Raw genomic sequence first — 22,462 nt, forward strand, 5'->3', positions numbered from 1 at the left:
CCTAAACTGAGAAAAGGGAGTATTTTGTAGCATCAGTATTTTCCAGTAAACTCTTGATATGGATGAATATGTTTATGTTATTTACCAATAATTAAGAGATTCTCTTTATGTTAAATGCTAACAGAGCCATGATGGCTCTACTTAGCAAGGAGATTGTGATTAGAAGTGTAGTTTTTGTAGCTGTTGCAGATTTTCTTTTAAAAATTCATACCTGTCACTTAGCTCTTTTAGAGCTTTTTTATCAAAAAGGTCACATATGGGTGGGGATTCTACAGTTTTAGGAAGATATCAGCTGTTTCACGTTTGTTAGTCTGTATGTAGGAAAGCAGTTTAATTTCAGACAATCCAAGGAAAGGTTAAAAGAAAGGTGAGCTACTAGCTAGGAGATTAAAAGGTCAATGAACAAGTGGGTGTCAAACGGGATAAGTAAAGTAGCAATTGATTTTTATTGACTAGCAGGAAAAACATATGACAAGAAAAGGCCAACTGCTGGAAGTCTGCCTTTGTTTTCTTTTATGCTAGCTCAGTGTCACCTTGATGCATTGTCACACTAACTTTTAATCCCCTTTCGTTCTTTGAAAGAACTTTTTTCTAAACTGGTAGAATTGAGAGCAGTGTGTGGGCAGCTGTTCTAAGACTTTCCATTGTGAACATGCTTCTTGGCTAAAATGATTATGAAATTGTTACCATTACAGTTTATGCTTTGGCATATTGCTTGTATTGATCTACAGCTGGGCTGCACATCCTGTTTCAGCATATGCAAGTCACTCTCTGGAAAGCACTTAATGCTGTGAAGCGTGTAAACCTTCTCATGAATCCAAACACACGTTTGTGAAAGTAGTAAATAGACTGCATTTTGAATTCCAAATAACTTCTTTTGGTGGACTTCAGAACTGGAAATTGCAAGGAGAAATTTTCTGATATCACACAGCTGGTAGAAGGTATTTGTCTGGAGTCTTGGGTCAGACTAGGTGATGCTGGAGGTCTTTTCCAACCTTAATGATTCTGTGAATACATACCAGTGCAATGATGACGAGGTTTCTTCAGAAATCAATGCATATGTTTCTACTGTATCAGCAATTTAAACGTGGTAACATAATGGAACACAAATTGTAGCTACAAAACCTGAATCATATGAGATATTAAGATAAAATCAGTCTCTTCCCCATGCACTCATAATGCAACTCTGTTGCCTCAGCAGCTGTGGGGGGGTAGAGGGGTAGGTTACCCTGCTGGAGGCCTGACCAAATGGTTAGTGGTCCAAAAATCAGCAAGAAAAAAGGAGTTGAAATTGGTCACCAGTTTGTTTATTGCCTTGCAGTTAGTTAAGAGGCAGTTCTTTGTAGTTCATGACTTTGTGTACCTGCAAATCCTCCCCATTAATACACATTCAGACTTACTCCTAGGCATCAGTGCTTACCTTTTCAATTGATTTTATTCTGTTTTGTGGTTCCTGACCTCTGTCATCTAAACAAGCCAACATCATGATTCTGCACAGAATAACTTGACATTTCATGAAGTATCAGATTCATTGAATGTGTGCAGATAGACTGTGTAGTACATTTGCAGCAGGTTTGTTTCTTGAGCTTGTTGTTTGTGTAGCTCAGTTTATATGCAAGTGTATTTATATCTGAACTCCTTGTGAGCAAGGCAACGGTTATTTTGCAGCACAAAAATTGATCCAACCCCCAGGGCTGTTCATAGAGGTCTCTTAGGGAAGAGACCAGGAGAGCTCATGAATAGTTAGAGTAGGTTCCATACAACAGAACTGTAGGTTGAATACTCCTGCTCCACATGATTTCTTTTTTCACCCTTGTCCCGTGAATACATTCTGAGACATGTAAATTTTTGCGTGTTTTGTGGAGTGGCATTGTTATTTATATTCAGTGTTTTGCTCTCAATAATGCAAAGAAATGTCTGTTGAGCAGCAGCATTTTCACTCAGTATCTTAAAATATTCAGAATCATTAACAAATGGCTAAAAACATACCCACGAAAGAGATCGCTCTATACCATCTCCATGTTTACTGTGCTTAGTTCTGTCATCAGTATTAGTAAATGAACACAAATGTGTACAACAACAGTAGAAGCATTTTAAAGCACTTTGAAAAGGACTAGTAACTCACGTTAAAAAAAGTAATGGTATAATGTAAAAGGAAGTAATTTTTTTTTGTAATGTATATTTATATTCCATTTCCAACTTGTGTGTTTTTGTGGGTTTCTGTGTTGGCTATTAAAAGTCATTGAGCTTTGAGAGGGTAATTAATTTACTTCTGCAGCAAATGTAGATTCAGTAACAGTACTTCATTATTCATGGAAGGGAACTAGAGCATGGAGCAGTTTGTCAATTTTAAAGTGTTTTTCTCAGTACAGTGTTTCTTCAAAGGGCAAAGTAATGAATCATAAATTCACAAACATCAGGTTGACTTTTTTTTTCTCTTTTCCCCCATTTCTCTCCTTTTCTCCTCCACGATGTGCTCAGATTGGTTCTCTCCTCTGTTTCGGACTACTTTGCAGCCATGTTCACTAATGACGTAAGGGAAGCAAGACAGGAAGAAATCAAGATGGAAGGTGTGGAGCCAAATGCATTGTGGGCTCTGGTTCAATATGCATATACAGGTACTTTAAATGACAATGTGAATTTCATCTAATGAATTATCCTCCTGTGAGCATTATATATTCCATTGCTAGATTTCAAATGTTCTTTCACATTATTTAATTCCTTATAAATAAATAAGCATCATTGCTGCTACCCGAGGCAACCTGGTAGGATATAGTTTCTCTGATGATACTATATTCTGTTAGTTAACAAATTATGTGAAGGTTTTAAATGTTAGCATGACTGACAGACAAGGAATCTTATCGGGATTCCCATTCCTTACATCATTATGTAAGGTATGCGTTATGAAAAGCTGGCTATCTGTTGGAGGGTGATGTTTGCTAAGCCTTACATTTTGTCATGTAATCTGTAAATAATTCTTTTGCCTCTGCATTTTAGAGGACTTAACAAATGGTAAGAACAAAATGATGATACCTACTTTTTCTTGTTACTAGGTCGCCTTGAATTAAAAGAAGATAACATTGAGTGCCTGTTGTCTACAGCTTGCCTTCTTCAGCTCTCTCAGGTTGTAGAAGCATGCTGTAAATTCCTAATGAAGCAGCTTCATCCATCCAATTGCCTTGGAATCCGATCTTTTGCTGATGCGCAGGGTTGCACTGACTTGCACAAGGTGGCTCACAATTACACTATGGTATGTTGTTATTTTAAGTCTCATCCACTTTATTTAGTAAGGAAAATACAGAATGTTTGCCTGAATAAAATACTTATGTTTTTCCCCTAGAAAGCCTTGGTTGTTTTCCAAGCAAGAATGCACATATGTTCCCACAATGAGAAACGGCGTAACTGTAAAGTTGTTGGTTTAGAGTTGGAAGGAAAAAGGCAAGCATAAATGGGCCCCTCTAACAGTAATGGGAGTGTGTGATATGCATTGAATAAAATAATTCAAAAGCTCATTCTTATTTCTGTCAGTCAAAACCAGGAAACTTAACAGTGGGCAAGCTGCCACCATCTAGTCCAAAATGACACAGTGCTACATGAAATTGTAGAATTCTTTTCTTGTAATGAGTTGGAGTAATCAGGTTCTGAGTTAAACCTGGGATATGAATGTGAGCATTCATCAATATAAATTCTTTCTTAGTAATGTGATGTCAGGATGGCATAAACAATTTGATCCTAGGCTGGACAATATGTGGCTAAATACAGATTTTTTGTGCTATTTTCAGAGTTAATTTATAGGTAGACTGACCTGCCAATATAATTAAACTTCATCTTCTTAATAGTCATCCTCTTATTTTAATGTAAAATGTTCTTCTTTTCCTTCTTACAAGCATGTTTTAGTAATATTTTTAGCAGAAGAAGGCAGAATTATCTCTGAGGCAAGTCAGTTCATCTATTCCTTGCAGTTTTGTGAGGCATTTTTCTCTCCTCTTGATGAGATTTCGCCTGTGTAAGCTCTTGGGGCCTGAATGAGGACATGTAGATACTGCATAAGAGATGTGGGAATGAGGACAGTACTTAATTTGCTTGTGTGGCATGGTGTTGCATTGCCATTAAGCTGTTGGCTTAGATGCAAGAGGTGTAATTTCTATTAGAAATCCATGGTTCTTCCTCTTGCTGCCTTGGGCTTTGCTGGTTTAAAAACTTTTATCAATTATTTCTTCCTGTATTAAAATAGTTTAGTATGTATAAAAGTTTAAATTAGCTCTTTTTTAATATATGATATAATGTTCTTCCTCAGTAAGTGGATCTCTAATGTATTTAAAATCATGTACACACTGAAATTTACCAAAACAGGTCAGATTGTAACTTACATGTTTCTATTCTTGATCTAGTTATTGCTCAAACAACAAGGAGGAGACTGCAATTAGGGAGACAGTCAGATAAAACAGGAGTGATAAAAGTGGTTTATGCCTTTGAGGAGTATTAGATTTAACACTGAGCACAAAAAGTCTGCAAAAAGAGAACATCCGTCCTCTGACCCATTTGTTCTTTTTTCAGAGTACGCATGCATTTGGGTCTGTGCTACTGTCATGTCCCTTATATGTGAACTGCCCAGATCAGAACAATAATAAATGTTAGACTAAAGCATCTTCAAAAATGAATGTTAGGGATTGCAGTCTTGCTGTTTTGACTGGCAGTTCATGACTTGTGGTGGAAAGAGGCTGTGAACTTTCTAAAAACCACTATGTTAAAGCATCTATTTCTCTTGTTCATACCACAGGAAAAGTTACATGCCTGTTGGCCATTGTTTACTTCAGTGGCAAAATTGTTGCTTTTAAGGCTTTGATGTGAATGAAATTTAAATGAGGTGGATTTTAAAAAGCCATTTTCAAAACTAATTAGTGGTGCTAGATGGATTCTTCCCAAGGCCTCTTCTAATGTTGTTTAGTTCCAACAGAGACATGAAATTGAATTTTAATAATAATGAGTAATAGAGAAGCAGCTTCTTTAGTTTGAAATGAATGTTGCTATGGAAACTGCATAGAAATGTATGGTCCAACCGAATCGTCAATTAAAATAAATCCCTAAGTAATTTCATTTGTTTAAAAGCAGTTGGAAAAGGAAAATCTTGAAGGCTAGTAAGTGCTAGCCACTTGATGCACTTTGCATTCAGAAGTACTAGAGCGTAAGGGTTAAGCGCACTGTAGTACCTGGAAATTCTGTTTGCTAAAACACTGAATTACTTTTATGCTGCAGTGGGCAGCACACAACAGCAGGGGATTATACTGAGTGTACTATGTACTTTTCTGTGTAATTCTGGTGCTTTTAAAGCATTTGGAGTAGAAGGTAGTGAATAATACAAAATACTTTCATCTATATACATTGTTTTCTATGAGTTTCCCTTTGACAGAAGAAAATCAGATTGCCATATAACTGTTCTTGTGCAATTAAAACAAGTTCTCAGTTTTAAAGGTTTTTATGCTACAATTTGATAAGCATCTTACCTGCTTCATTAGAAGAGGTTAAACTGGAGGACCAATCAGTGAGCTGTCCCAGTAGGCCTACCTCTGTTAATAGACCAGCTCAGTCTGAATAATGTTCATTAGTGTCACTGGAAGGCATTAGTATGATTTTATGGCACAATTTTAATTGCATAAAACAGCAAGATTGAAAAAATAAATGAGTAAGAAGTATTTGAATACTGCACTTCTTCACATAAAGACATAGATGTATGTTATGCTAAAAGGACTTCAGTATTGTACTGTTCTATTGCTTCCTATGTTGACAGTTGATAAGTTGCTTTTTCAGAGAACAATTTTTAGGGTTATTATCAAAATAGGTCCATTTTTTGGCACTGAAAACTAAAGCTTGCAAAGTCCTCAGGGTGTATTAAGTGAAACATAAACCTGTCTGTTGTGGATTTAATGCTGTGCTGTATAAAGAGCAACTCTGATTTTCAGGCATCAGGGAGTTAAAATGCAATTGATAGAATCATGAGATGCATCTGAGTAAAGGTATCTTTTGTACAAAGGTTATTCTGTTTTGGGGGTCATACAATTACACATTTAGGAATTTTATTAAGCCAACTGGAGGGTATCCATTTGCTGCCTTTTTGCACGTTGTGCTTTCTGTGCATGTTTCTTGCTGTCTTCACAAAGTCAAAAGAAACACTCCTCTTTTGAAGCAGTTGGTAGTGTACCTTTAATTAAAACCAATAGCTCGTCTTTCACAAAAATAGTAAATCAAAGGGAGGCTGAGGAATAGCTAGCCTGCATTGTGTTCAGATCATCTATACAACTAGTGAGATGTTCAGGTACATGTCAATAGCTTCTTCAGTGGCCAGATTTTAACTTTCGTAACAACAGCCCCCTCCCAAAAAGCAGACATACTGAATATGATATGTGATGGTGCTTGGGTCAGTCCCTGCATAGTGTTGTAATCTTTGTCGCTCAGCTTTGCACGCTTAAAGCAGAGTGAGAGGTTGTCTTGATTTTTATCAGAAGTCTTCATAAGTATATGAGCAGTGATCAAATGTTACGATTCAGATAACGTAAACTTTGGAGTTTTTATGATTTCTGAGCGTAGCCAGTGGCTGTTCATAAGAAGAAAAACTTAGAAAGGATAGAGTAACAGACTGGGGTCAAGCACAGATGATGGGAATTTTGCACAATAGATGGAGAACACTTAGACTTGCTGTCTTATAAGCCAGCAGTAACAAAAATCATTGCAATATGGAATTTATGGTTTGGGAGGAATAGGCAAATATCTCTTTTATTCTTGCAGCAGCCAGGAGAGTTTGTTATTTTGGTAGGGGGAGCTTGAAAAGGAGAGAAATTTCAGGGGGTTTTGTCCACAAAGGGCCAGACACAAAGACTTGTTAGTAAAACATGGTTTTTATATTCTTGCACCTGAAATTGTAGTCCAAAATACCCTGCTGAGTAATCATCTGGTTTTGAAAATAGTCACTCGTCTTTTTTCACCCAAGATATTTCTGTCTGTCAAGATCCCTATGTTCTGCCTAGCACAACTGATCAGTACTGCCTTGGCAAACCTGGATAGGTTTCTGCATGCTGCCCAGCTTTTTTGGAATCCAGATACTATGCAGAGAAGAGTCAAGATACAGTAGTTGTACTCTAAACAAACCCTGGGCACACAGAAAGCATTAGGTTGGTTTATCATTTATACAGCAGTCAGAGCAAACTAAAAGGAAACTAGCTGCTATCTAACATCTCCCTGACTATTAATAATTTACCAGGAGGTCAGATTACTTGGTTCTTAGTGGATTCATACCTCAGCTGACCAGCTCACTGAAGCAATCAGGAGACAAAATTACATTCCCTGTTCTCATTCAGATCTTGTGAGTCAAGCACCTCTTGCTTTTCAGCTGCCTAGGCTTGGAGTTTAAACAGAGCCCTGTGGTTAGAGCTGGCTTTGGAGCTGCCTCTGTACTGTCCTCAGTTTACAGGAGTTCTGATGCTCTCCAAGGTTCTAGTCCTCCTGGCACAGTACAAAGGTAGCCTAACCTCATCTCACTGGATCCCACCATGGGGATTAACTACCACTTAGAAATAAGTATGGTGACCTCTTATCTTTTATATGCTCCTAATATTTTTGTGCTCTGCACCAAGACAGAGATGAAGTTAAGAATATCAGTGTTACTCGCCCTTCATTTGCTGAAGGGTGAGTTTAAGGTTATGATGTGAATGAGCAATGCCCATCATGGAGCACAGGGATTGTGCGTCCCTGCTTTAGCTGATGCATAAACCCCAGGCTATTCAATTAGTAAAAGTTACCGAGGTGTTTGAGGAACTAAGGTTGGGGGTGGGAAACTCCTCTTTTTTTTTTCCCAGGACCAGAAAGCAAGGGACTGAAACTGCAGACCATTTGTTCTCTGAAATATCCTGTTCTTCCACAGAGAGTTCCCATAAGAAGAAGGAAAGAAAAGGCTAATGAGGAGGTTAAGAATGCTAGGAGATACACTGGCTCCTCCTTTTTGTCTTCAGAATCTCTGTCTTTAGAGGAAGAGGAATTGTCAGATTCAGATCATAAAAAGCCCCAGACGTAGGCCAAAGAGTGGCTGTATTCCCAGTGGAATGCTTTGATACCCTGCTCACAAGGCCTCTCCGCTTTATAAATAGAATGGGAGCAAGAGGAAGTTGAATCTGTTCCCATCCGAACGCAATTGTCTGCAAGCAACAAGGAAAATCAGGCTTTTTACACACAACAGCTGTTCAAGTGATTAAATCCAGTTGGAAAAAAGTTTTCCAAAGAAGATCCTTGACTGACTTAATGCAAGATCAGCTTGTTGTTGCCTTCAGAGACAAAGGAAACTTTCCATGCAGGTGCTTTCCCCTTCTTCCTGTGACCTGGATAGTCGATATGGAAAGTTTAAGGTAGTAAGTGTTGGCTTTTCTCTTTGTCAGTGCTCACTGCCTGTGTATTCAGCAAAACTAAAAGCACAACTCCAGCTTGCATATTCTCTAGGACAGAGAATCAACCAAAAACAGCAGTGGAAAAAAATGAACTGAACGGAATGTGAATTTCTGTGAACTGCATGTTTTAACTCTGGAAATAATTTTGATCATTTTTCAGCTTCAATTTTACTCCCAAGCATTTGATAACAGAGTTAAAAAAAAGTGTGTGTGTGTATATTGGTGAATATTGGTACAGTCCCTTCACTGTTTTTAATTCCTGTATTTGCTTGTTTTCTTGATTCTGTATTAGACATTTAAACTAATTAAAGAGGAAAAGACGGTTCTATGGCCCTCCTAATCTATCAGTTTTCACTTGGAAGCACAACCTTTGTGCAGCCAATTGAATCTCTAGTAAGAAAGCTTATCAGATATTAAATGTAAAATTTTCCTTTCCAAATGCTCTCCAGGAGTACACGGTTATTTCGTGCACAGATAACACTTCCAATTCTTTTCCTAAGTTCAACTCCAGAGTTGCCTGTGGAGTGGAGTGACTTTGATCTTTCCCCTTAGACATCTTGTAGCCATCTCATGCACATGTGGCTTTCATGTAAGGCAGACTAGTTTAGTCCTTACTAGTTTTTTCCTCTTTGCTCAGCATTCTTTTAATTAGTTGATAATTTTGGAGTACTGAGGCATAACTTGTACATGTTTAGACTAAGCTATAAAAAGGAAGAGGTGTTACCTTTTTCACTTCGCTGACTTGCAGTCCTTTGCATATGCAACGCCAAACAATTCATACCTGTTTTGCAGTGCAGTCCAGCTTCTGCTCCCAGGTTCCTCACTGATTTTTTGACCTAAAAATTCTCTGTGAGCTTCTAATCTAGATTTTTTCCATTAGTGTGTAATTCTTTCTCTTTACATCATGAAAGATACTAAGTAAGGCTAATTTTTCTATTAGGCCTAGTTAGAGCTCCCTGTCTGTGGATCTAATGTGCTTTTTCTTCCAGGTGATTTGGAGGTGTATGTGATGGTAAGGTGAAACCAGCCATCCCACTGGATAGCTATCTAGCAATCCACATTTACCAAATTGATTGTAATACTGTTTTATTGTCATGAAGTTGCTCTCAGTTTGGAGTGTGAGGTTAACTGAGGTTTGAGCTACTAAAATGTTAGAACATGGGATTCATAGACTGCTTTTACTTTCCCTTGCTGCCTCATAAAGGTTATGAGGGAAGAGGATAGACACAGTCTTCTCCTTTTCTGTTACATTCAGGCTTCTCACTATAACATAGTGAGAAATAGTGTTGGTTTCTACAAACATTTACGCTATTTCTACCAAAGTTCATGAGAAATCCTTACAGAATATGCTGCAAGTCCTTGAATTCTGGAGTAATAGGATATTGATGTAAGAAATGTTACATATTGTGACTTTCCTGTTTTAAGTAAGGACTTGTTTCTGGAAATGACCATGAAAGTTAGAAAATGGAATCCTCTCAAAGTAAATATTGTTAATAAAGCAAGATGTGTTCAGTATTGTGGATTCTTTGTATGTTTTGCTCTCCAATCAAATCAGCTGTATAAAACTTACAAAATAGTAAAATAAACACAAAATAATCCATTTAAAATCAACAATAAAATTGTTAGTGGTTTTTATTTCCTCTGAAAATTTAATGCCATAATTTAATCCAGCAGTAATAAGACAGTACAGATATGCCCAGTAGCTGTAGCACGTTGTGCTCTTTGCTTCACAGAATCTCTTACGTGGTATTCTACATTGTCAACAGGAACAAACTGCATATAATTACATTATACTTCTTCAATCTGCAGTGCCATCATAGTAACCCCATTGCTTGTTTCTGGCGTTGCACTTCTCCCTCAGTTGTTTCAGCACATCTGCCTGTGGGACTAAATGATACGGTTGGGAAAATGACCAGGAGTCATAATAACTTAGTATGGTTTTATTTTCCTTTTTTTTTTTTCCCTCCCAGGTCAGTTCTTCAGTGGTACTTACTGGCACAACTGAGAGGTGTCATGAAGGGAGAGTAAAAGGCAGTAATATATAGTAGGACTTCCATTTTAAAAATCCTCAAAGTATGATGTCACCTGTATTAAAAATACTTTCCTTTTTCTTTTTCAGGAAAACTTCATGGAAGTGATAAGGAACCAGGAATTTCTATTACTGCCAGCCACTGAAATTGCAAAGCTTTTAGCAAGTGATGACATGAATATTCCTAATGAAGAAACTATACTGAATGCACTACTTACATGGGTTCGACATGATTTGGAGCAGAGAAGGAAAGATCTCAGTAAACTCCTGGCTTACATTAGACTGCCTCTGCTTGCTCCACAAGTAAATTGTTCAATTCCACTCTTGTTTATAGCACGGTTATAGTGGACATAATGTCTACAGCATTGTTATATTGGTAGTGACAAAGCATAAAAACCACTTCTCCCTAGCCCTGGTTGCTCCAGGCTGCAGCCAACCTGGCCCTGGACACTTCCAGGGAGGGGGTAACCACTGCCTCCCTGAGCAACCTGTTCCAGCGCCTCACCACCCTCATATTGAAGAATTTTTTTTCCTAATATCCAATCTAAATCTACCTCCTTCCACTTTAAAACCATTCCCCTTCATCCTATAATTTATTACATACCTTTCTAAAAAGTGGAGGGATTTTTCTTCTATAATCAATGTAACTGTCTTTGGGATCTTTCTGTTCTTCCCAATCAATAATTCCCCTTCTAGGATTTTTACACGTTATCTGTTTAAATAGTTGTGACTTAACAGTTTTCCTAGTCCTATATGAATGACTAGTGTCATGGTTCCTTGCTGGACCTTCATTACTAATATTTAACACTATACATTCAAAGGATTTTGCTTTACACTTTTCAGTTTGCTTTGTGAGAATTACCACTATTAAATGAAGAAAATGGGATTTTTAAGGAAACCGAACAGGTAGAAATCATTAATATAAAAAAAAACCCCTGAGCTCAGGTCATTCGTAGTGATAAGCACATACACAACATTCTGAGTATTACCACTATTCTGGTGTCTTCTTGTTCAATTGGGAGATTCACTAGCAAGTATTTTAGTATTAATATTTCCATACTGATTATTATGTATGCAGTGGGAGGATTTTCTCAGGTGTGGCCTTGACTTTGTAATTCAGTTTTTCTAGAAACATAATGCAGTATAAACCAGTTAATCTGGAGGAAGTAATTCTTTCCTTGAATGTTAAATTAATTGATAACTGAATAACCACAGCTGTATTTCTTTTACTTAATTCACTGTAATTGAAACATCTTTAGCAACTGAAAGTGTAGAACTTACCCCAGAAATATGTACTGAAATAAAATTATGTCCACTCAGTAACTGATTAGGAAAACAGCAGAATGAAACACAAAAGCAGTATCATATTTCACTTATTTTTTTATTTTTTCATGTCTTCTCCAAATATCTACTTATGTTTCTAATATAGTAATTTTCTGATGCCTTTTTATTACTTTATTTAACAAGGTGTTTAAGCTGTGATTCTAATATGGCAACAATTATTGCATTGAATAAATCGGTTTAAAGTGCCCAAAACAGTCTTAACATTTTCAGAATAAGGCTTTGCTTCATGATCACATGGCATTATGCAATCTGACAGCTAACAACGTAATGAAAGGATTTCCAATTTTATGGTTAAAGGGTAAAAGCTATTTGGAAGAAATGAAATTAGAAAATTGAACAACTTGTTGAAATCAATAACATTGCAAGCAGAGATGCAAAGAGTATTAGATTTACAGAGTTTAAAAAAAAGGGAAATACTGTGAAACTGTAATGCTAGAAACAAAAAAAACCCAACATCATGAATTGTCAGTTTTATTGGTTGATTGTGTTTAGCATCCTGTCGTCTCTTTGGCTAATGCAAGCAGTCTCTTTTGCTCTTCCAAAGCCTAAAGATGAGTATTTGTCAGCTTCATAAGCTGTAAGGTGGCAGGTGTTGCATCTCTGATAAGCTGATGAAAATTATGATTAAGGAATTTCTGAATTAGAAGATGGCTCAGCTTCTTTTTCAGACAGAAATTCTTAGTACCTCAGTACGTGCACTAACTTTCTCTTCATCAGGTTTCCAATGACTAAAATTTGCTGCTAACATGTCATTTGTACCTGCTGAGTTATGCATGCTTTCAGTACACCTAGCTATGTAAATAATAAAACTTGGAAAAAAATTGTTTTCATTTAATTAAGCCCATTCCAAGTGCTGGAATGAAGACTAGTTACAGAAAATCGTAATACAGTAGGGTTTGGTTTCAAGAGCATGCAGGTTTTCTGGGTACCAAAGCAATCTTAGCTGACATTACTTTGTAACTGAAGATGAAGTTGGGTTCAGAGATTGAGACTGTGCACTATGAGAAAACTAAAACTTCTTTATAGGCTGGTGGTGGGTGACAAACCTCAGAAAACATTGGTTGCATCTTGTTGCAAAACTCATATATACACACACGGTGTTGCTTTAAATATTAAATGCTGTTTGTGTGTCAGAAATACTTATTGGAGGTCCACATGGGTCATGTTGTGTATGAGCTTTGTTTTCATGCATGCAACTATGACAGTGTCCAATTCAGGACAGTAGTTTTTATTTTACTTTATTTTATTTTATAAGCACATGCAGTTTTATAGCATTGTATGCTGGAAGTTAAAAAATGGCTTTTAGTTTACTATTTTGTAATCATAATGTGTTGCTGTGAAGGGATACAAATGGTAAGTGGTTTTGTGGGTGAAGAGAGTGGGAAGTACTGAAAGTAAAGAATGAATATTAAGATATCTCTGTTAATTCGTATGAGAAAATTTTAATTTGCTATTTTAAATAGAAGCAGAACAGAAATGCTGAGAGAAAAATGCTGCAAAAACTCAGGCTTGGTTTTCTGAAAAGCTGCTGGTGAGGGGCTTTGAAAGTTGGGGGAGATTATTCTCTCTGTATGTTAATTATGTTTTCTGTCACGGTTTCTGTTGATTTGCCCGATGTAATGATGTTCAGGCCTAGCAATCTGCACTCTCTATGGAATCATGGATGTCCTATTTCCTACTTTGCAGTCCTAAGGCAGCTTTAAGCGAGGGATATACACACCATATTATGCAGAAGTATTTCATAACGAGTCCTTTCAGTACTCCTGATTACTAATTTCACAGCAATTTTGTACTTGTTGTTGGTTGACTGTCAACAGCTCAACAATGACATCTTGTTCTGGGTTGTGGATGTAGATTACTAATATTCACAAGGCTTTTGGATTTTGTGGCAGCAGTTCAAAGACATTTGCCTTTTTCTTACTGTTCTGACAACTGTCCAGGTCTCAGTGGGGCACTTTACTGGCTTTTTTCTCTGTTACCCAGGCCATGTCTTGCAGCTCAGGAAAATGCCAGATGTCTAGACTTCTAATAATTACAGTTAGGACAAGCATCCTACTAGTATGTTTTTCCTACTGTCAGACAAGTACATAGTATAAAGGACTTCAAAATCTTTAAACTTAATAACTTTTATTTAACTTGAATTTTATTTAAGTGAAATTTAAAATGTAACACTTGGCAAATTTGTTTGCATCCTTGATCTTAACAAGTTTCACAAAGGCTTGTATTAATTGTTATGCTGTAACCCAGGTTGTGGTCAGAGTAAGGAACAGAATATATATTAAAGTATTCAGCCTGTGCCGTAAGCAGACCTCTGGACTAGATGGATCCAGGAATAAAACTGACTGACTTACTTGCCTTGAATCTGATTACATTTCCTGGAACATACCTGTAATGGAACATGAGATGTTGTTTTCTTCACGGGATCATTAAGCTTTAATCGTGCATTAATATCAGATGGCCTTCCTTTTTTTTTAAAACTTAATGGCTTAGCTTAAAATGTGAATGTTTTGTTACTAAGTTTAGTCTTTTTTGTAAGTGATTGTTTTGAAAATACATACATTTAAAATCTGGCAGTGGAATTCTTTGGATAAAATTTTCTCATATCCTTATTCTGCATGTGGTTTATAGCAATACAGTTTGTTTAATTTTCTCTCTTTCTCACAGTTTCTGGCAGACATGGAAAATAATGCACTCTTTAGGGATGACATTGAATGTCAGAAACTCATTATGGAAGCAATGAAGTACCATCTGTTGCCAGAGAGACGACCTATGTTGCAAAGTCCTCGCACCAAACCTAGAAAATCTACAGTGGGAGTGTTGTTTGCAGTTGGAGGAATGGATGCAACAAAAGGTGTTGGCTTATGTAATGATTAGTTCATGAGATGTTTTGGTTCTTTTGTAAAAACATCTATCAAACTGTTCTTTTTAACATGTTTATTCCAGATTTCAAAGATTCTACAATGTGGAACATGAAACACCTTAAGTGTGTGCTGATTGTGAGGTTAAAAGACCACCTGTGTAGCTTTGATAATACTGTAAACATTAAGTTAGAGTTATGATTGATTTGAAATTATCAAGGGGGTATCTGATTTCTGAGTAGTGAAATGCTGAATTGAGTGAAAACTAACCTTTAGTTACTCAAGTAGTTTGGAAGTGAAAGAAAATGACCAACAGGTCACAAAGTTGACCTGCACGTGCACAAAATTGAAAAAGAAAGTGATTAAATTAATTTTTAAAAGGTTCAGGCAGAGCTACTTGGATTTTCTTTTTTATAGACATTTCCATACTGTTTAATGGCAATTAGAAAGTATCTGAAAAGTTAGAAAAGTTACAGCAAAGAAAGTGTTTTCTTTCACCTGTTTTAAAGTTAGCACTTTTAGTACTTCATGTCACACACATAGCCTCAGATTGTTTTCTAATATTAAAAATCAGTTGATTTCAATACATAAATGCATCACGAGGGTTGTTTTATATTTCCAACATTTGTATTTCTAAAGCTTGATTCTGCAAAGCAGTTAGAAAACCTGCTTTTTATCATGAAAAGCACTGAGAAAGTCCTTTATAATGGTGCCATTTATGCTAGAGGAAGTAAAAAAAAGCACTATCTGTATACATAGAATTAAGGGCCTGCTGGAGGATGTCATGCTGTCTTGTGGGATCAGCATATTGCTAAAGTAAAAGCTATCCTGATAATTCAGACTTTTTTTTTTCTAAATATATAACTTGCATATGTTGTCATTCAGGAGCTACAAGTATTGAAAAGTATGAACTTCGTACCAACATGTGGACTCCTGTTGCAAACATGAATGGACGAAGACTGCAGTTTGGAGTTGCAGTCTTAGATGATAAACTCTATGTTGTTGGTGGCAGAGATGGACTGAAAACATTGAACACAGTGGAGTGCTACAACCCTAGAACAAAAACTTGGAGTGTAATGCCACCTATGTCCACTCATCGTCATGGTCTTGGTATGTTGAGTTCTGCAAAGGCTGAATGCATCTTCTTAAAAGATGTTTTAGGATTGATCAGGAAACATTCAGGAATTGGAGGGAGGGTGTGTGTGAAAACTTTATTTTAATGCCAACTGCTTATTGAATATTTTCTCTCCTTCAGATTACATCCAGCACTGGCTACCTAAAGACATTTCTTTTACTTGTTTTTAAATATTTTTGGTGTACACTGGGCTGTCGCTAGGAAAATGTGATCTTTTTTCCCTTTATGCAGAAGCGATTGTTTTTTATATCTGTTTTTTTAGGAGTAGCTGTACTGGAAGGTCCCATGTATGCTGTAGGAGGACATGATGGCTGGAGCTACCTGAATACAGTAGAAAGATGGGATCCGCAGGCTCGTCAGTGGAACTTTGTAGCTAGTATGTCAACTCCAAGGAGCACTGTTGGTGTAGCAATATTAAATGGAAAGTACGTGAAGGCAACTTTCGTTTTCTATCTCATTATATTAATGTAATTAGAGGACCATCCTAAATTATTATTATCTCTCTTCATAAATACCTGCTAATAGCATTAAGAACCAAGTTTCTTCATTCACAGAAAAAAATACTGTGTTGGGTCAAGCAAGCTTCCTGACAGAATCTCAGTACCCCTCAGTATTGCTTATGAGACACCATCTCTATGGACAGATAAGTAGTTACCATCTCCCTCAATACAGAAGGGAACAAGTGGTTGTTCTCTTTCACTGAGACTCCAGCAGTTGAAAATCCTTTGTTAAGGCAGGATGCTAAACACCTTTTTTGTCAGAACTGAGCAAACTAGGCCACCTAGTGTGTGTGAGGGATTTACCAGAGCGCTGGCAGACATCAACTAAAGCCCAGGGCAGGAAAAATACTTGAATGCCTAAAGTGAGGCAGGGCAGAACTGCTGCATGCACAGATCCACTACTGAATTTGTCTCTCTGACTCAGTTGTAGAAACAGGCCTTTGTCTCTCAAGTCACCCAAGTAATTCTGGAAATGTTAGCTATCTGCAATGGTTGGAACAAAAATGATGTGTTCTAATCCATTTTCTGTACATTATTTTTATGCATTGATCACAACAATAGAAGATTGGAGCAAAATCTTGAGTTTTTGCAACTGAGCATTCTGTTAAAAGTTAAAAGTCTCCTTCTAAGCATCCCTTTAATAGACTTGACAGTCTGTGAGGAGGGTAACAAAGATGCTCAGAGGGCTGGATCACCTCTCCTGTGAAGACAGGCTGAGGGAGTTGGGCTTGTTCAGCCTGGAGAAGAGAAGGCTCCAGGGAGACCTTACAGAGCAGCCTTCTAGTACCTGAAGGGGCATACAGGAAAGCTGTAAAGGGACTTGGTTTTCCGGGAGTGTAGTGATAGGACAAGGTGTAATGGCTTTAAACTAAAAGAGGGGAGATTTAGATTAAACATTAGGAAAAAAATCTTCCCTGTGAGGGTGGTGAGTCCCTGGCACAGGTTGCCCAGTGAAGCTGCAGCTGCCCCCTCCCTAGCAGTGTTCAAGGCCAGGTTGGATGGGGCTTTGGGCAACCAGGGCTAGTAGAGGGTGTCCCTGCCCATGGCAGGGGGGGTTGCAACTAGATGATCTTTGAGGTCCCTTCCAAACCAAACCATTCTATGATTATGATTCATACATCACTGGAAACTTTGCCTTGTTCAGACAATATTTATTTACCTTTTTTTTACTTTGTAGGCTTTATGCAGTTGGTGGTCGAGATGGAAGTTCTTGTCTGAAGTCAGTAGAATGTTTTGATCCTCATACAAACAAATGGACCCTCTGTGCTCAGATGTCAAAACGAAGAGGTGGTGTTGGTGTAACCACCTGGAATGGGTTTTTGTATGCAATAGGTGGACATGACGCCCCAGCATCAAACTTAACATCCAGGCTCTCAGACTGCGTAGAAAGGTAATATCCTGATGAAGGCATATCCTGTTAGTAATTCAAACAGCGCTAGTCCATAGGGTGATATATGGAAAGCACTGTAAGGAGAATCCCAGTAAAATAGCTGTGATGTTTTTAGCATGGACAGAGGAAACTTACCTATTGAATTCTCCCTAATGCACTTAATCTAGAATTCTTTTTCTAATGACCTCATTGGATGAATTGATTGATTACTGAGAACAACTTGGAACTGAATGCTTTTAAAAATGGAGTCAAACTTCTTTCACACAAGAAGTTATATCAGTTGATATTATAACTTTTAAAGGAGTTAACAGTCAGGATTTGTGGATCCTTACAAAAGGAGTTAACAGTCAGGATTTGTGGATGCTTACATCCTATTTCTTGTATCCCCTGATAGTACTGGGAAACTGGCATGTAATTCAGTCATACCAAAGTTGGTTTGTCTTTACATGAAGTTGTTAATGGATGGCTGCATTACAAATTGCAGAAGCAGGTGTTAAATAATAATTAAATAAATAAAATACATTAAAAGTTACAGTAAATACTTCATAATGAACTCTATTGTCTTTACTGGCATTTCAAGTATTTCTGAAATATGCTTTAATTCTCTTTTTTTTCCACAAATTCAGCAGCCTGTGATTTGACATAGAATAGTTACCACTTAGAGCAAGCACTTGCTCTATCACAGTGTAGCAGCAGAACCGTTTGTGGAGTGGTATGTTTAGATATACAATGAGAAATGTAGTAAGAGCAGCAGTATGTATTCCGATATGGAAAGCAGCACAAAGTAGATGCATAGCTAGTACTGACTAAAGAAACATTTTCAAAGGGAGTATTTGGGGGAAAAAGTCCTTTGAAATTAACACCCAAATCTGTGCTGACCCAGTAACACCTGTTTTCTGCTACCTTGAGAATGCAGAGTCCAGTATAGTTTTTCTGTTGCGTCTTGGTCACAGTTCTAGAGTGTAACACAAATTACCTTTTAGGTATGATCCAAAAACAGATATGTGGACTGCTGTGGCCTCCATGAGCATTAGCAGAGATGCAGTGGGAGTATGTCTTCTTGGTGACAAGTTGTATGCTGTTGGAGGATACGATGGTCAAACATACCTTAATACTGTGGAGTCTTACGATCCCCAAACAAATGAATGGACACAGGTATAGTTTCTGATCAGACCATAAGCTACCCATATCTTCTTATTTCAAGAGTGCCTCTTTTTACAAAGAGAATTCAAACACTTCTCTTAAGAAGCACTTTCTTACTAGCTTGTTGTCTTTTTTTTTTTTTGGTCTACCATCTCAAGATGATTTACATTGGAACAGACAGTTGCTATCTTCTAATAAAATGCCCTTCTTTCTTTGGCAAGAGTATAGCTCTTTTCTTGGATAATTTCAACTACTGTTAATAAAATGTTCCCCAAACTTTCATAAAGGATTCTTTTTGCATGACTTCCTGTCCTGAAGATAAATGTTGATTAGTTTTAGCTCTAATATGTCTCTCAGCAAATTTATCAATTTTTTCAAGGTTTTGGTTGTCTTTTCTTCCCATTTCTTTTCATCCAGCTGAAAAAAGAAAAAATGTCTTCAATTCATGATCAGAAACCATTATTGTCAATTCATAGTTTGATTACTTCTGGTTTTTTTATAGCTCCAGGAATGTTCCTCTCTGTAGGAAAAGCACACACAAGGACATCCTAGGCAGGCTGTCCTTTGGTATCTACTGCCATTTGAGACCCCTTAGTGTTGATAGAAGGGTGACAGCCACAGCACAGAACCTATGGGAGACCAAGGCCCCACTGGAGTCCAGTTGCAGGCCAAGATGAATGCCCAAAGTCATCTAGAATAGCAATAGGCACCAGTATTTAGGTAGCGGAATTCTGATCTCATGAATATGCTGTCCCATAATAGACCCAAATTGCTAATTCCAAAAGAGAACTGCTCTCTATCAGAATCTTTGCACTCAGAAAATTGAACTGTCCATTTTCCCTCACCTCATACTGCTGCAAGATCTTAAAACTTGGGCTGCCTAGGAAGCTCATTAGAGCTTGGGGCCTTCAGTGGCAGTACTGGTAATGATTTGTCCTGCTGAAGAAAGAAATGAGTCTAACAGAGGAGATTAACAGTGCTGCTCAATTTTCTCCTTTGTCAGAACCATAGATGATGATTCAGGATAAGTCTGCTCTTTCCTGGGGAAAAAAGGAAATAAGAGAGTTGGCATAAACACCCTTAGTGTATTATGCACACATACTCCAATACTGTGAAGTGTAAGAGAGGAAGCTAAGGTGTTTGAAACTACCTTCCTCTTTTCAAGTCCAACATAATCTCAGCAGAAAAGGGTCCTGCTAGAATTGACTTCTGTTTACAAAAAAACTTCATTTAATAGAAACTGGGAAATTACTCTCTTTTCAAGAACCCTTAGTGGGATTTTATAAAATATTTAAGTAAAAAGGAGAGGTTGCCCCTCTCATGTTTGACAAAAATGCATTGTTTTGTCAACAGTTGTCAGACTGTCTAGCTCAGGTGTCCAGTTTGTACCATAACAAAGGATTCTTTTTCCTCTAATACGAAGTAAATGAAATTGTGTATAAGAATTGTTGCATATTCTTCAGGTTTGCTATTGCTTTCAAAGTGCTTCACTCTATCATATAAAATATCTTCGCATTTTCTGTGTGGTTTTATCCAAATTTTGAACCAATATGCCATTTTTTTAAAGTTACCTGGGCAGAGCGAGTGGTGATACTACCACTCTGCTGCAGCTGTACAACTATTGCTACAAACATTAACTAAACCCTGTCGCTTTAGGGGGAAAAAAGACGTAAAGCTGACTGCATTTATCTCACAGATTTTTTGTTTTTTTTTTTCCTTACAGGTTGCACCACTGTGCTTAGGAAGAGCTGGAGCATGTGTTGTGACTGTAAAACTGTAAATTATTTTTTCTATGAAGGTGACATTCTGCATAGACTCAGATGACTTCTTTATTCCTCAAGCAAACGATCAGTGCACGAATGAACATGAGGCACAAGATACCTACCACGGCAAAGTGTTTGGTCTCAAGCTAACTTGTACATGTTGTTCTTATGGACCAATATTAAGCACTTTTTAAAAAAAAAAATCTTTGTTACCAGTATGTTACAAGAATTCTATTTGTAAAAAAAATCAGCTCTAACCAGCCAGTTGCCTGCAGAGGACTTCTGTTTAGGAAGTGCTAAGAAATGAGTGAACTCATTAGCGAGCTCACTATACTAATCAAATACTACAGATCCAGAGCCTTGATCCCCCAAACATGCAGAAGAATGATGCTATAAATGGATATTTTTCCCCTGATATAATTGAATCTATCTCTGGGTGAAACAAGTTATCGGGTTGGACCCCCCATATATTTAATTTGCCTTTAAGATACATGTTTCTGACAGACCAATGCAAATGGCAGGCCTAATGCCTGCCTGGGAAATGAAGTTGTGTATTTGGTGAATCTTTTGCACTTTTATCATCATTCCTAGTTTAGCAAACTTTTTATTTAACCAAAGCCTTATTTTAAATATTGTCTTATTATGCTAATAGAAACCTGCTTATTTAATAATTTCTGCTGGAGATTTCTGAGACCCAGTGTACTTTTGGGATTTTCAGAGTTTTTATGTGAGATGCAGAACATTGTACCTTTTCCTCTTCTTTGGTTCTTTATATATACATTTTGATATTTTTAAGGAACAATCTATAAACCTGAGTTATTGGAAGGATTCTGAAGCGTGATGAAAAGCTAACCGATCTTAGTCCAACGTTTGCACTTTGGAATATGTGAAGCATTCCATTACATCGAGACTAGTTACATTTTACATGAGGCTTTGCACTAATTCTAGAAGTATAATTTTATAAGAAGGAACAATTGTGTGTGCCTCGCAGGATTGCATCCGATTCGTTACCTTATTTAACGGTTCCCCCGACGTTTTCAGATGCTTTGTAATTTGCCTTTTTTGAGCCCTGTGCTGTTACACAGAATTGCTTTGAACGGTCTGAATGTCCTCGGAAGGTCTTTTTGTATTTGCTTTTCTGTGCCTTGCTCCTTACGTTCCCAAAAGAGCGGGTAACGCGCGCCTGTGGCCATGGCAGGCAGGGAGGTGTGAGCTCCCGCAATGCTCTGCAGAAGTTTGAGGCGTCTGATACCCAAAGTCTTTGTACGTTTGTAATTTTACATGTGTCGATGCTCTCGGTGAACTATTTATTGTTTTAAAAAGAAATAAATAAATTACTAAGCGCTGAAACTTACGTGATGAAACCCGCGCTGTTTGCGACTGGATACAGCCCAACTCCAGTGCGGCGGTTTTCCTGCCGCCTTCCCGCTGCCTCTTGCGTGCCGCAGCCGGCGCTTCGCGGCACTGTTAGGAAACGCCACTTCTGCTGCTCCGCCTTGTCCTTCCACCGCTGCCCGATCAGGGCTGCCCGGCGCTGTCGCGCTCCCTGCGGCCCACAACCCTGGGCCACGATGGCGGTGCCCTCCCTCCGCCTTCCCCATCTCCGGGGTGACGGCGACGCCGCGGGCGGGCGGGGTTTGCTTCACTGGCCGCTCGGGAGGGGAGACGGCGCATGCGCGGGGGCGTTTGCTGCGTAGCGAGTGGTGGGCGCGATGAAGGTGAGTGTCTTCAGCCGCTGTGCGTGGGGATGGGGGCGGCTGTCGGGGAGCTGTGGCCTCGGGCGGCGGCGGTCAACAGGCGCCGGGGCTCCCGTTCCGCACGGCACGATGCGGGGCCCTCTCGCGGGCGGGCGGGCGGGTGGTGCTCGC

General features: G+C 38.2%; 1 protein-coding gene across 3 annotated transcripts in view; it reads left to right on the plus strand.

Annotated features, from left to right (window-relative positions):
* Positions 1-20,804, plus strand: part of KLHL5 (kelch like family member 5) — a gene marked incomplete at its 5' end in the record, with an annotated part of 36,851 nt that extends 16,047 nt beyond the window's left edge. For all 3 annotated transcript variants that reach the window (XM_084266803.1, XM_084266804.1, XM_084266805.1), the window contains 9 exons: positions 2,482-2,618; positions 3,054-3,250; positions 10,552-10,764; positions 14,470-14,656; positions 15,549-15,773; positions 16,061-16,223; positions 17,476-17,688; positions 18,672-18,843; positions 20,555-20,804. In XM_084266803.1, coding sequence (XP_084122929.1) covers positions 2,482-2,618; positions 3,054-3,250; positions 10,552-10,764; positions 14,470-14,656; positions 15,549-15,773; positions 16,061-16,223; positions 17,476-17,688; positions 18,672-18,843; positions 20,555-20,611 — 1,564 coding nt within the window. In that variant the 3' untranslated portion in view covers positions 20,612-20,804. The remainder of the gene's footprint in view (positions 1-2,481; positions 2,619-3,053; positions 3,251-10,551; positions 10,765-14,469; positions 14,657-15,548; positions 15,774-16,060; positions 16,224-17,475; positions 17,689-18,671; positions 18,844-20,554) is intronic.
* Positions 20,805-22,462: the final 1,658 nt, after the last annotated feature.

The sequence above is a fragment of the Gallinula chloropus genome (assembly GCF_964237585.1).
Source record: "Gallinula chloropus genome assembly, chromosome: 7".
Lineage (NCBI taxonomy): Eukaryota > Metazoa > Chordata > Aves > Gruiformes > Rallidae > Gallinula > Gallinula chloropus.